At 37.1% G+C, this 15,955-nt stretch overlaps 1 protein-coding gene across 1 annotated transcript in view; it reads left to right on the top strand.

Annotated features, from left to right (window-relative positions):
* Positions 1 to 15,955, top strand: part of IARS2 (isoleucyl-tRNA synthetase 2, mitochondrial) — a 61,679-nt gene that overhangs the window by 34,146 nt on the left and 11,578 nt on the right. Inside the window, exons 13-14 of the mRNA XM_039250610.1 lie at positions 9,123 to 9,225; positions 10,034 to 10,127. Coding sequence (XP_039106541.1) covers positions 9,123 to 9,225; positions 10,034 to 10,127 — 197 coding nt within the window. The remainder of the gene's footprint in view (positions 1 to 9,122; positions 9,226 to 10,033; positions 10,128 to 15,955) is intronic.

The raw sequence follows: 15,955 nt of genomic DNA, 5'->3' as shown, positions 1-15,955 counted from the left end.
TATTTCTTCTCTTTTCCTTAAGGGTTTTTCCTTTTTTTCTTTTGAGAACATAAAGCAGGGACACAGTCGACAATGCAGGGTAGAAAAATGTACCCAATGGAAAGAGTTTTTTCCTCATCCGCACACTAGACTCTCCTTGAAGCAGGCGCAAGACTGACATTGTCCCTGTTTTTCATGAGATAACGTCTAACTGGTTTATCTTCTAGTAAATTAGGAAGATTTTCAGTATTCAGTATTGCTTTTACTGACAGATGTGGAGACAGAAATAGTAATCATCCATTTTAGGAATACATCCTAAGTTTTCATTTTCTTTGAATAATTTTTAAAAATTTATCTATTTTGAGAGACAGAGACAGTGCAAGTTGGGGAGAGGCAGGAGGAGAGGGAGACGGAGAATCCCAAGCAGGCTCTGCACTGGAAGTGTGGAGCCCAGTTGTGGGGCTTGAACTCTGAAACCAGGAGATCATGACCTAAGCCAAAAGCAAGAGTCGGATGGCTCAACTGACTGAGCCACCCAGGCGCCCCTGAGTAATTTGTTTTAATCTGGTTAATGGAATTTTTATTAAGTTATGTTTTAACATGGGTAAAAAATTTGAACCCATTTTGGTAAATATTTTCACATTTTATCATTTGAGGATCCAGTGAGGCTTTTGAGGGCATGGAGGCCACCAGGCAATGATAGGGAGTTCAAGAGACTGTAGACATAGAGTTGCATGTTTCTACTTTGGGGTTTGTCAGAATTCTTGTAAAAAGGTTCTGCTTTTCATCGTCAACGTTATCATTATTTCTTTACAGGGTCCTTTTTATGAACGCATGTGTTTTAGGGTTTTTTAAAATGTTGATTAAAGTGGGGTTTCTTTTTGTTTGTTTTAATCATCTATAGCCACATGTTAGGTAGTTCTTCGTGTTTTCTGTGTAGAAGTTCCTTTTCAATCTGAAATATACTTTGTATCAGTGTTTCATGGGCGATCTGACACCTTATGGCGGCCTGGATCAGGGAAAAACTACAAGTCCTGCCTTGAACATAAAACGGCTCATTTGCTTTGTTCACAGAGGATGCAGCAGCTGAATAGGGCCTTGAGGATTAGGTAGGAAATGGGGGAAAGTATTTTGCAAGTGGAGGGATTCGCAGGAGCTTAGGTGTGGGGTGGGGAAAGCCTAGCACACGTGCAGGAGCCATGATGGGACTGCCAGGCGCTGAGGGGGTTTTAGAAAGTTACATGCTGAGAGAGGTTGGTGGGGGCAAATTGTAGTGAGTTTTGAATACTAGGTTAAGCATTTTAAATTCTTAAATAGGCGTGAGGAGCGAGTATGTTTTAGGAAAAGAAGGTAAAGGTGGGAGGCCAGGGGGTCATTGTAAGACTTCCTCAGTGTTACTACAGCGTGGAGCTGAGGCTCTTTGGCCCCACTACTATTGCTCATGTTGCTCTTACAATTGAGAACTCAGTCAGATATAAACTGCTGACACCTTAATACCTTAAAGTTGACATATATTTACACAAGTACTGTTTAAAATTCCACACAGTACAGTTTTCTTTTAAGGAATGTTTCTAAGCCATTGTCATTATTTTTTCCTTGTTTGTGTGTGTGTGTGTGTGTGTGTGTATGTTTATGTTTGGATAACAAGATTTTTAGGGACTTTCCTGGAAGTTATTGAGGTGGATATATGTACACATTAGCAAGAAGAGGAAATTAGTTCATTTTACAATCATGACAATAAAATGGGACATAGGTCGATTGGTCACTAAGCCAGGTGAAATAAATGTGAGCTTTGTCAGAAAAACACAAGCAAATTCTCATCAGGTGTTACTTATTTTTTATTTATAGTCGGTATATTTACACGCTTATGTTGCTGATTGTTTTCTGTGCATCTCCCATCGTGTTGCTTGCATGGTATTAGTTGAATTCTGATTTGAAGTAGAAGAGATATACAGAAGATTGGCCTACAGAAATGACAGACAAACTTAGCCAAACTGTCTGTCAATTCATAGGTCATTGTCCTGTACACCATTTCTGAGTGATGACTCAAGATTAATCTTCTTCCACTGTTGGTTCCTTGGTGTGACATTGCACTTAATTTAAGAAGATAGGTGTTAATTCTAATTACGTACTTGTAAGTAATTTTTTTTAAGACAGCGTGAAAAGTTACCTTTTTTCCTCCTTAATCAAGTCAGGATCAAGTGACCATAATGGTCTGTCTTTCTTGAAAAGATCTTTCTATTGTAGTGAGTTGGTAATCATCAAAAGTAACAGCATCTCCACTGGACGTTGGCACGCAGTCCACATGGAGTTGCTGTTACACTTGATAACCCCAGTAAGCCTACTAGAACATTCCTTCTGCTTTTCTGGACCAAAGTCTGTAAGTTAAAGTCTTGTTTCACAAAAGAAACTCTTGATTGTTTCACATTGCAAATAAGTTTAGAGATTAGTAGATTTGAAACTGATGTTTAACTTTGATTTGAATTAATGTTCTCATCTGCACTTCATATTCACATTTGTATTTGCTCAAGATATAATTGCATTTCTGACTTTAATAACATCATTGATTTTTCTGAATCTGTAACAGAATGTCATTATAATTTAGGTAGAAATCTATTCCTAGTTAATAAAGACAAATATTTTTTAATGGAATAAAAAGGTAACATTTTTAGAAGCATTTGCTACCTAGGAAGGAAAAGAAGTTGTCAAATTTTGTTTATTTCAGATGATTGTGTCAATTCACTGTTAATGCAATAATGTATGCATTTAGGAAATTTAGCCCCCGATTTCTGGAAATTATGAGAAATTTACTAGAAACAGTCAAGGAATTTCTAGTTCAGTTTGAGTGCTAGCTCTCCCACCCTCTTGCTCATGTTAATAATAACAAGCTTTTTCATGAAAAAATTTTATAATGTTCATTAAATAAAAAATTCTCCAAAATTGTTTCTTGTCACCTTTAAAAAAAACATAAGTGTAAGATTAAATTAAAAGTAGAATTCCCCCCTTCAAATTTCACTGTCTTCTAGAATTAAATGTATAAATTTAGTAAATAAATTGGAAACATTTAGCCTCTTACCTCATTCTTATTCCAGTAATTTGCAGAAGAAAAGTTGTCTTACAGGCCTTAATATTGTTGCCTTAATAAAGACAAAGCGCAGAAGACAGTGGAATGACAGCAACAGTTTCTTCCTTGCTTAGTAATCTTAATGCTGCTGAATCTCTGATAACTTGCTAAATAAGCCTTCAGCACAGTTGATATCAAAGTTTAGAATGATTGGATGGTGTTATAGTTGCTCATACAACCTTGTGGATTTTCACTGGTTGAAACCTAAGGAGGGACACCTAATGCATGTATTTAGATAAGGTCCTTGCATAAAGTACAAAGTTTTATGATGGATTTATTGCTTTATGAAATACAGCATTAAAATGGAAGCATATATTATGTAGTGATAAGTGGCTTCACCCACTTTTATTAACAGTAATTTATACTGATCTTTAGGCTATAAGTTAACTGTGTGCTTATGTTAAGTATAGGATATTATTAACAGAAGGGAAAAATTCTTAAATTTCCAAAGACACATTTTAACTTTTTCCTTGTATTTTTTTCTAAAGAATATTCACTATCACTAAGAGAGGTCTCTTTATTTTTAAAACAAATATTGCTTAAAGTTGTTTTTAAAACTTGTTAAAGCATTTCAGTTTCATTATGAACAATTATACTTCTAAAATATTTATTCTTAAATAAGAAGACTTACGTCTCTTGTACAAGGATAAATTATGTAAGGATGTCTCATACAGTTGATGATACAGGCACATGATGATAGGAAGAAATCATCTCCCTTGGTTTTAGAAGACTGAGCATGCAGCTGCTGAAAATGCTGGCTTAGCTCTTAATGGTTGCCTCATTTCTCTGCATGAAAATCCAACCCGTGCAGCCCATCAAGGACACTGGACTGTTTCTAGGTTTTTGCCCCAGCATTCTAACGACACTACCTTTTAAACGCTAGTGTAGCATTCACTTGTTTTTGTTTTTGTTTTCCAAGTTATCCTCCCAGATTTTGTTTGAACTATGTGTGAAATCTTTTTTTTTAAATTTTTTACCATTTATTTATTTTTGAGACAGAGAGAGACGAGGCATGAGCTGGGGGTGGACAGAGAGAGAGGGAGACACAGTCTGAAGCAGGCTCCAGGCTCTGAGCTGTCAGCACAGAGCCCGATGCGGGGCTCAAACCCACAAATGGTGAGATCGTGACCTGAGCTGAAGTTGGATGCTTAACCGGCTGAGCCACCCAGGCGCCCCGTGAAATCTACCTTTATTTTACAATCCAGGATAGTTACCTCAAGTTTGTACGTTGCCAGTGTAGGTTTATTTTTACTGAAAATTGTGTTTTTAAAATTCTCTGCCACAGTTTTTTTAAGATTATTCAGAACCTCAGAATACAAGCCAAGAGAAAGTTCTTAACTTTGTGGTACCAAATCTGTGCACTTAAATTTTGATTTGTTTGGATTGTGAGGGTGTTGTCTTTGAAGTCTGTATTCTTGTTTATCATAAATTTTGTTCAGTTTTTATCCTCGAGCTCCAGAGTTGTCTTTAGCTTCTTTTCCTGTTTTCGAAAATACACATAATGTAGTGCTCTAAGATCTCAAAACAGAACTGACTTGTACAACACAATGTTTATTAAATTATATTTGGTTCGTGATATTTTTATATTTCATGATGGGGGGATGCAAGTCTTGCTCTAAATATTAGTAACATTTGCTCTACTAATTGAGGCAGAGCTTCTTCTCTTCCTTCTTTAAAATGTGTCTTATTTCTGGGGTGCCTGGGTGGCTTAGACAGTTAAGCATCTGACTTCAGCTCAGGTCATGATCTCACGGCTTGTAGGTTCAAGCCCCCTGTCAGGCTCTGTGCTGACAGCTCAGAGCTTGGAGTCTGCTTCAGATTCCGTGTCTCCCTCTCTCTGCCTCTCCCCTGCTCACGCTCTGCCTCTCTCTGTCTCTCAAAAATAACTAAACATGAAAAAAATAAAGTATAAAATGTTTCATAGTTCTCTTGACTACATCGAAAAAATTATTCTTTTGTCCAGATCCATCTGCATGTTATGAGGGAAAATATTGGTTTATTTTCTTAAAAATGTATAGTTTTACTTATGACAGCTTTTTTGAAATTAGATTTTAAAAATTGACTACTGATGGATTATTTTCATTAGTGTAGATGACATTGTGTGGTTTTGTCATTTTTAATAAGTATTATGGAGACTAAAAGAAAAACAAAAACTTTCATCCTCACTGAAACAAGAGGCTTACGAGTTTTTTAAAAAGGATATTTGCAAATAAGGTGTATATAAAATGCTGCTTACACTGAAAATTATGTGAGTGAATTACTAATCTTTATAAGAAAATGTAACAAAAGCTATAGTTTTAGATTAGAGATGGTTGACTTGACAGTTGCCTTAGTAACTTGTCAGCTCCAAAATGGGACTCTTCCTTTATTGTTTGATATTTTTTTAGTTATCGTTCTAAAACCTCATTGAATTGCCTATTTAGGGATATAAAAAAAAAAAGAATGTGGTCATATTAGAGGTGAATTTGATCTTCTAAAATGGACATGCGTCATCTATAATTGTAAGATTCATACGGCTTTCTTTCCGTCAGCTGTTCCCATTGTTCACAGAAACTGAAGCTCAGAAAAGTAATATGATGTCTTCCTATCAGTATCTAATAATTCACAGGGAGAATCTGGTCTTTGGACTCGGTGCATGTTCTGTCAGCACACAAATCTCCTGAGGCCGCCCTGTTCCCTCACTGCATCTCCGGCTGAGGGCCTCATTCTGCACGGGTGATAAGAAAGAGTCTTCGTCGCCTTTGCTTGGCAAACCCCAGAGAACAAAAGTGTGAATTCACAGTTAGAGTGCTTGTCTTTATAGATGAGTTAGAGAAGCTGAATGGAGTGGTAAAAACAGAATTGAACCATGATTTAGGAGACACAGTTTGAAGGCCTGGCATTACCTGTGTTACTTACTTACTTAGGCTCATGACTTAAGGAACCCCCAGGCAGGGAACAGTGCATCTGTCAGGAGCTACTAACTGTGTTTTTCTGTGAATCCAATTAGATAGTGCTTGTAGGGGCGCCTGAGTGGAGCGTCCAACTTCGGCTCAGCTCATGATCATGGATCCTGAGTTCGAGCCCCATGTCAGGCTCTGTGCTGACACTTCAGAGCCTGGAGCCTGTTTCAGATTCTTTGTCTCTTTCTCTCTCTGTCCCCTCCTTCTCCCCCTCCCCTACACTCAAACTCTGTATTTCTCTCTCTCTCAAAAATAAATAAACTTTTTAAAAAAGTGCTTGTAAACTGCTTTGAGAAGTACAATGGTATACATAGATGCTTTTATTACGATTGATAATATTAATCCTAATACTGCTACCATATTTCCTAAGTTAATAGAAAATTTGAATTATTTGCTTTCAGTTTTGTGTTATTTTTTAACCTATTTATTTCTAACACATTTGAAACTGTTTTGCTGTTTTACCATTTACCTAAAATTACAGTCTAATGTTAACATTGTGAAAATAAGGAGTCAAAATGATACTCGTATTTAGAATGAAATTTCATGAAAATTTCAGAATGGGTAGGAGCCTCATGTAATTGGGTGTGTGTAAATGTACTTTGCTAGTGTCTCTTTAGAGGGTATTCTTCTAGAAAAATAATATTAGGTTATTTAAATTTTCTTTTATAGTATGTTCATATTTCTTAACTGTTAAAATGTTCTGTGCCAACTATATAAGAAAGTAATATGTAACTAAATATTGTCATATAACTAGGTATTGCGCAAAGTTTTTATGGTCTCCTATCACAAAAGTTTATCTTTACTGTTAAAGTCCATCGAAAATGTATGACTAGAAGAAATACGGACTTTTGCCAGTTTTAACATTCTTGTTATCTGTAATCTCTTTAAAATAGATGCTGAAAACATTATATATTTTTTTAGTCTATCCTTCCTAGTATACCAACTTAGGTATTTCAAACTTCAGTTTTTTGAGCCTATCTGATAATTTGTAATACTTAATTGATTTTTACTTTCCATAATAATTTTTTTCATAAACATTTTATCTGTGAATTTTCAGACCCAGAGCGGGAGATAATTTGCCCTTGCACAGTCATGATTAATAAGCAGATCCAGATTAAGAATGTAAAGCTTTTTAGGGCTCCTGGGTTGCTCAGTTGGTTAAGCATCGACCTTGGCTCAGGTCATGATCTCACAGTTCATGGGTTCGAGTCCTGCTTCAGACTCTGTGTCTTCCTCTCTCTCTCTCCCTCCCCTACTTGTGCGCTTTCTCTCTCTCTCTAATTAAATAAATAAATAAGTAAACACTAAAAAATTTTAAAGAATGTAAAGCTTTTCCTATTCACTACTCTCCATTTCCATTGCCTCTCATGGGCTTGCAGTTAATTCTTAGTTACTAGCATTAATGGAATGTGGTGGAAAGGAGGATAATTCAAAATTTAGCTTTTGTGTGTGTCTTTTTTTTTTTTTCAAATAGTTTATTGTCAAGTTGGTTTCCATATAACACCCAGTGTGTATGTGTGTCTTAATCTGTAAATACTAATACGGATTTGTGTTTCAGTAATTGCTTAACAAAGTTACTCTCTAAATTTACCTGATTTTACAAAATCAGTTTGAATAAGAGCTCATGGTTATATAATACTTATTAACATGTGCCAGACCTTGTTCTAGGCATTTTATCTATAAGCTTAGTTAATATCCTTAATAGCCGTCTTAATGACACCATTATTCTCTGCATTTTAAAAACAGATACAGAAATGTTAAGTGCTGTGCCCAGGCTCACATAAGTAGTAAGTGATAGAGCCAGGAGTTAAACCAAAGCTGTCTGGTTCTAAGGTCCATGCTCTTGATCATTATATGTACCCTGACCTATGGAAAGCAACTAGAGGAAGTTGTAATGTCCATAAAGCTGTGATAATAAATTAAAAATATGTTATTCCTGGAGAAAATGTAGTATAAATTTTCCCTGAGTGTAATTTTCAAATAATTTATAACTGTGTCTTCCCAAAGATATGGTTAATTTCAGTACTCATTTGATATGCATTTTTTGGCTTTTTACTGTATGTTAGGTCTATGCTAAGTTTTTCATGCATCATCTTAATTTGTTTACACGGCATTCTGAGGGAGGTATCTAGGATCGCTACCGTGTTCAATTCCATTAGTGCAGGAACCTTATCTGCCTTATCAACGGCTGTATTTCCAGTTCCTAGAACAGACTCTAAGATATCAGAGGTTCTCAATAGATATTTTTGAATAAATGAATTATAGTCTCCTTAACAGAGGAACAACCAAGACTTAGAGAGTTTTAGTACTTCTGCTGGTCGCACATGAAGTTATAGCACTTGCGCGTTGTCTTATATGAAACAAGTGGCAGAGTCAGGACATAAGCCTGGGTATCTGTTGTCAACGTCCATGCTCTAGTACAGCGTTGCCTCTTATACAGGTGAATTTGGACCTGGTCCTATAAGTGTTGGAGGTTTTGTTGTGATAAAAGCAGTGTTGGGAATACAGTGCTGTCAAAGATAGGTCATTTAACTTAAAGAGATGAGGGGAGGGGAAAAGTCAGACCACTGAATCAATCTAGTATTGAGGCAGTGAGGTTTGACAAATACAGTATCAGTGAAAACAGAACAAAGAAAAAATCTGAGTAATATTTCAAAGGTAGAATGACACATTGTATCTTAATTTGGGCAGACATTGGAGGGAAGGGAGATAATTAGGACGTTTTGAATACAGGTACCTGGATAGAAAATAGATTGATTGAAATGGGGAAATCAGTAACTGAAACAGGCATATCAGGAAGTCTTTTTTTTTTTTTTTAATTTTAAGGGGTATATGTGATCACTTGGATTTTATTTACATTGAATTTATGATGACAGCCCGTGGCCAAGTAAACAAGTAATTGAAGATAGTACTCCTGAAGTCTGGAGAAAAAGATAGGAAAAAAATATTGTGTGGATACAGGAAGATAACTGTTCTTTTTCTTTTCTTTTTTATTTTAGCTATTTCTTAATTTTAAAGTGTTCGGTATTATTCACTGTAGTTAATTGAGCCATTCTGCCTTTTCCCTGCTAACACAGCCAGACCATTGAACATATCATTAAGCTAGTGGAACAGCATGGTAGTGATGTCTGGTGGACTCATCCCCCTGAGCAGCTCCTTCCTCAGGAAGTCTTATCTCAGGTAAATTTCTGTGTGTATTTAACAGCCTTCGTGTGCATTGCGAGACGTAAATGAAAACACGAGGGGTTCTTGAAAATTAAAAAGTAGTTACGTTATTGTGTAAAGTTAATGAGTTTATTTCACTACAAATTAGGAGCCAGTGTAAGTTTGACAGTAGATGTTTTTGCCTAGCCATAGAAGCGTGGTGTTTAATATAGCGGTAGAGTAGGAAGGTTATTTGTTAACTTATTGAGGGCCAAGATTGATTTAAGCAGGTTTAGCTGACTAAGCAGATGTAGGTGTTGACTACGAGAGAGCAGTGCCTACCTTGTACATCAGGGTTCTATAGGATCTGCGCTGGAGTTGACGGATTCCATCAGACACGAGCAGAATCCAAGTTAAAAGTGTACAATCAAGTGGCCACAGTCACTTTCACATGCAAATGAGGCAGTTGTACTAAATTGCAAAGTACTTAGAAATGTTTTAAATTTCATTTTAAAATGTGAATTCAGTGGTTGTAAGCATTTGACTTTCTTTCTTTTTTTTTAAGTTTATTTATTTGGAGAGAGAGACAGAGTAGGGGAGGGGCAGAGAGAAAGGGAGAGAGAATCGCAAGTGGGCTCCGTGTTGTCAGCATGAAGCCTGACACAGGGCTCAATGTCATGAACCATGAGCTCGTGACTGAGCCAAAATAAGAGTTGGATCCTTAACTAACTGAGCCACCTAGGCTCCCCATCATTTTATTTTCTTAAGACTTTTTCTTTTGGCTTTTTTATTGTACATATTGTGATCTTTGATTAATTAAAATGTTTTCACACTGTCTTATTAGGTTGGTGGTCCTGATGCCTTGGAATATGTGCCTGGTCAGGATATTTTGGACATCTGGTTTGATAGTGGAACTTCATGGTCTTGTGTTCTTCCAGGTAATTTTAAATAATAGGTTATATACCAAGCAAGCAGTTTTGAAAGTACATAAAAGTGACTCAAAAGAAATCTGGGAGTTTGTTTTTTCATTATTTGGAAGAAAATCTCCTGCTATGTTATGATTTTAGATCTGGAAGGGCTCTTGGAGATCATTTAATCCAATGATTTCTAAACTTTTTTGTTTTTCCAAATGAAATTTTATATAGATCCAAAATATATAAGATAGATAAAAATAGAAATTTCTTCCCCCTCTCAACCAGCTCTTCTTGATGCACTTAGCAACCCAGAGTATTCGCTCCATGAAGGTTAGAAATCATTGAAACGGTCTGACCCCCATCATTTTTCAGAAAAGGAAATGAGATTAGATTAGAGCCAAATTAGGTGATTGTTGCATAGCTTAAGTTAGTGTCAGACTAGAACTCAGGTACCCTGATTTCTGGTTCTTATTTTTTTATACGACCTTGTCTTTTCACAGCTCTTCCCCCCTCTACACAGGCAGCCGACTGATTTTATACTTACAGGGCACACGCTTGACTCACTGAATAAAGAGAAGGGAGAGACCAGGTGGGTGGTAAAAGGGAGCAGTAGAAGGCACACGTTTGAAGTTGTGCATAGCTGCTTAAGAGGGTATCTGTAAGGACACCAAGTGAATACCAGAGGAAGAAGGGAGTAAAGCCCATCATCACTTTGAGGCTAAAGACAGGGATGAGGTGGGTGGCAGGGAAGCGGGGATGGATCAGACGCTGCTTCACCCTGCTGTTAAGTGCCAACCTGGGCCCAAGAGATGGTGCTTTCTGGAGCGAGAGAATGTGGGAAAATAGCTTATTTGCAGCTGGCCATTATCATGGGATTGAAAGGGATTGTCCCCAAATTTTACCTTGAGGTCTTCTTTTGGTACTGAGCCTCAGTATTGAGAGGGCATATATCTGATTCCTGGTAGGTAAATATGTTCATTTGGGCCTTTCTAATAGCTTAGGAAATTTAACTATGTAAATTCATGTTGCCTCTATATTACAGCTAAAATATATGTAGTTATAATGGCCATGTATAAAGTACATATTAATAAAATCTTATTTAATAATTTTTAGAATTATTATTTTGTAAGTTTCTCCCACCACATGTAAAAATACTACAAGCTTAATTATTTTGTTTTCCTAACTTATATTGAAAATATAGGCAAGGACCATTACATAAGGTAGGTGGGGGAAGTAGTGTTATAAGGAGAAGAATTATTTATCTCCTACCACATTGGGGCAGCCTCCTGAATTTCAACAAAAGTGCCACATGCAAAATCGTGTTTATATAATATATTTCAAAGTTCATTAACCTTTTTGACCTTCGAATTGCTACTTCGAACGTTGTTGCATTTTAATTTCAGAAGTGGCTGAGGTGCCTGGGTGGCTCAGTCAGTTGAACGTCCAACTTCAGCTCTGGTTCATGGGTTCAAGCCCCGCATCAGGCTCTGTGCTGACAGCTCAGAGCCTGGAGCCTGCTTCTGATTCTGTGGTCTCCCTCTCTCTCTGCTCCTCCCTTGCTTGTGCTCTTTCTCTCTCTGCTTCTCAAAAATTAACAAACATTAAAAAAAAGGTTTTTTTTAAATTTCAGAAGTGGTCACACATTACTCTGATTGGCAAGGACATGTTCTACTTAGAGACGCTGTTAAACTGCATGAAAGCTCATTAAAACCTACTTGTGCTGTTGTCTGTGGTGCTGATAAAAGTATAGTCCTGTTCCTTCTAGTTTATGATGTTCTTAACTAAGTATTTGCGAAAGAAATACTTTATTAAATGAAGGTAGTGATAAAATTGCATTTAAAAAAATTTTTTTTAAGAAAAATAATTTCTCAGAGAGGGAGACAGCATGAGCAGGGAAGGTCAGAGAGAGAGGGAGACACAGAATCTGAAGCAGGCTCCAGGCTCTGAGCTAGCTGTCAGCACAGAGCCCGACGCAGGGCTCAAACACACGAACCGTGAGATCATGACCTGAGCCAAAGTCAGATGCTTAACCCACTGAGCCACCCAGGCGCCCTGGTAAAATTGCATTTAAACAGTAAACCATTTTTTTCTGTCATGTTTAGATAATTAATTCAGAGAAGGGAAACTAATTTGTCATTTAAACATGTATGTTGCCTGCATAGGAAGCTGCCAGAACTTAAATAAGCTCCCTTCATAGATAAATGCACAAGACTCATTTTAGACTGTAGTTTCTCCTTTTTCACTGAGCTGTAGCATTCCACCTCCTCTTCCTCTAAACCAGTCAAACATGGTGTGATGTTAGTCGATAAGAATTAGATTACTTGGCTTATATGTTATCCTGTTTACCTCTGAGCCTTTATTCTTTTTTGATAAAAAGTTTTCAAAAGACAGAAAGAATGAAGTAGGAAAGAGCCAAGAATCTAAGTGAATTCGTTGCTTTAAGGAAAGCAAACTTTCCTTAAAAGAAAGAGAGAGCAAGGAAGAGAAAACTTTCCTCAGAAGGGTTATTTTACTTTTAATTCTCAAATGCTTATATTAGTTCTACTAAATTATTCAGTGTCTGTGTAGTTCCCTCAGAGTACGTTACTGCAAAATAAAATCATCTTGATCTTGAGTTTAATTTAGCTACCAGTCTTCATCAGTACCTTTTGATGTTTAACAAGATGAATTTGGTGATTATAGCATACGTAACTGGTTTTACTTTCGCTGACAGGTTTTACAACAGTGAAAGAGATTTGGTTTATGAATTTTAGCACCAGGTCAAGTACCTCTTTCATTGTGAGCTCAAGGTCAATAGTACTTAAACTGAAACTTGAACGCTTTCTGAGACGGAATGGCATTTTTAAGTGAATCATTTCTAAAGCATTCTTTAAACATTTACCAAAGGCATTAATTATTGAAAAAGAATGCTTTTCAAAAAGTTGAAGTAAATTTTTTTTAGAACAGCTTTAGAGGAAATTACAGAGATCCTGTACACTCTGATTCACTCCCCTGCCTTACCCCACACTACATTGGTATATTTGTTACTGTTGATGGATCTGTAGTGACAAATCACCATCACCCCACAGTCCATAGTTTACATTCGGGTTCCCTCATGGTGCCGTACGTTCTGTGGATTTGGACAAATGTATAATGACAAGCACCCACCACTGTGGTATCACACAGAGCAGCTTCACTGCACTAAAAATCCGCACATCCCTTCTTCCCAGCTGACCCCTGGCAACCACTGATCTTTTTACTGTCTGTAGTTTTGCCTTTTCCAGAATGTCATATAGTTGGAGGCACACAGTATGTATGTAGCTGTTCGGATTGGCTTCTTTTACTTAACATGCATGGTTCCTTCGTGTCTTTTCCTGGCTTGATAGCTCATCTCTTCATAGTGCTAAGCGATGCTCCCTTGTCTACGTGCGTCCTAACTTGTTTATCCCCTCCCCCATGAAGTAATTCATGTTTTAAAGCACCTATTCTACTTCATTTGGTTTTTTGTTTGTTTTTTTTTTAGCAAATAAAGAGAAATAACTTAAAGCAGATAGAAAAAAAGATCATTTTTGGAAGGGAGTTTAGAGTTACAAAGGTCTTTTTTAAAAAAGATCACCCTTTTAAGAACATAGATGATACTTTAAAAGTAGCCTAAGTTTTAAAATTAATAATTATATTGTAACATTTTTTACAAATTATTTTTGGCTTAAATTATTTTCAAGTATTACATTGGTTAAGTAGTAGTTTTGACAAATATATTTTGTGCTGGTTGTACAGCTTGCCTTCTTAAATACAGTAATCTTGCCCAAACTTCATCAGTTCAGTTAAGTTAAACAAGTTTAGTAATGAAATAAATTATAGATTACTCAATTTTTCTGGCTGATTTTACTCTGAGAGTTTTTTTTAAAAACACTGTAATGAGTTTACTCTTTATTTAATGCCATGCCTAAATCATAATCTTAGAGGTAATGAATAGTTTATTATTTTTATAATTTTCCTAAGAGAAAATTATTGTAATAGAAATATTAACCTTTGGCCCCATGATTAATCACTATTTTTTCTAGAATGTTAACACCCAAGTTTATTTCTAAGTTTTTCTTTTACTTAAAGGTCTATTTAGGGAAGAAAAAGAGGAAAGAAGATTAAAAAATAGGCAGAAAAAAATTGGCACCATTCCTCCCTCGCGCACTGCTGTTGGAATGTGTTTTGGCACAAACGTACTAGAAAGGATTTTTGCATTATGCATCGAAAGCTTTGGAGTGGTTTTCTGTCCTTTGACCAAAAAATTCTATTTATGGGCATCTTTCCTGTACAAGTGCAGATCTGGGGTGGCTAGTGACTCAGTTATTTAAGTGTCCAGCTCTTGGTTTCGGCTCAGGTCATAATCTCACGTGTGGTTTGTCAGTTTGGGCCCCGTATCGGGCTCTGCGCTGACAGTGCTTAGCTTGCTTAGGGTTCTCTCTCTCTCCCTCTCTCTGTCTCTCCCCTGTTTGCACGCTCTCTCTCTCTCAAAATAAATAAACATTTAAAAAAATTAAGAGGAAGGTAGAGAGATTTTCCATATGCCTCCTGCCCCCACAAACGCACAGCCTCTGTCATTATCAGTATCCCCTACCAGAGTGGGACGTTTGTGACCGTAGATGAGCCTATAGTGACACATCATGACCACCCAAAGTCCAGAGTCCATAGTTTACATTACGGTCCACGGTGGGTGTTGTACATGTTATGGGTTTGGACAAATGTATCATGGACATGTATCCATCAGGATAGTATCTCATAGAGTATTGTCACTGTCCTAAAAATCCTCTGCTCTGCCATTCATCCCTCCTACCCCAGCCCCTCTTTGCTCACCTTGGCTCACGTGGCATTTTTATCATTTGTCCATCTTTGACTGGGTCATTGTCACATTAGAAGTTAATAACTTGCCCTTTTTATTTATTTATTTATTTATTTTTAAATGTTTTATTTATTTCTAGGAGAGAGAGAGAGACAGTGTGAGCAGGGGAGGGTCAGAGAGAGAGGGAGTCACAGACTGAAACAGGCTCCAGGCTCCGAGCTGGCAGTCAGCACAGAGCCCGACGCGGGGCCTGAACCCACAAACCGCGAGATCATGACCTAAGCGAAAGTCGGATGCTTAACCGACTAAGCCACCCAGGCGCCCCATAACTTGCCCTTTTTAAAAGATTGTTTTTTCTGATTTAATTTCTTGGTTAAATGTACTCCAGTTCCAGATTGTCTAGGTTCAGAATCCCTCTCTACTGCTTACTGTCTCCATAAACTTGGACAAGTTATAAAACATCTTGGTGTATCACCTTCCTCATCTGTGAAATGGAGATGATGATGACACCTACCTTATAGAGTTACTGTGAGGATCACCTGAATTAACATAAAGTTCTTAGGTGCTCACTTTCATAAGAGACTTAGATGGAAATGTTGATATTGGTAATTATTAATCAGTCACTATTTTTTTAAATTTTATAAGTATTATTTTTGAGAGAGAAAGAAGAGCATGAGCGGGGGAGGAGCAGAGAGAGAGGGTGACAGAGGATCTGAAGCAGGCTCTGTGCTGACAGCGGAGAGCCCAATGTGGGGCTCGAACCCACAAAAAAGTCATGACCTGTGCTGAAGTTAGATGCTCAGCTGACTGGGCCACACAGCCGTCCCAGTCAGTCCCTAATTTAGGCAGTGTTTTAGTTACTTCTAGTTTAGGAGATCAAACTCCAATGTTTATTCTCTTTCTCTTGATTAATAAATGGGCAGTGAGGGTAATAGCTCAGGTGACTGAATCTTGCTGTCCTGCATAGCATGACACAAATAAATGACATGATTACTTTGATGATCTTAACACTTTGATGCATATTTATTTTCATTTT

The sequence above is a fragment of the Hyaena hyaena genome, unplaced genomic scaffold, assembly GCF_003009895.1.
Source record: "Hyaena hyaena isolate Hyena2069 unplaced genomic scaffold, ASM300989v1 scaffold_374, whole genome shotgun sequence".
Taxonomy (NCBI): Eukaryota; Metazoa; Chordata; class Mammalia; order Carnivora; family Hyaenidae; genus Hyaena; species Hyaena hyaena.
Note: the sequence above shows the minus strand (reverse complement) of the source record. Positions and strands in the feature narration are given on the sequence as shown.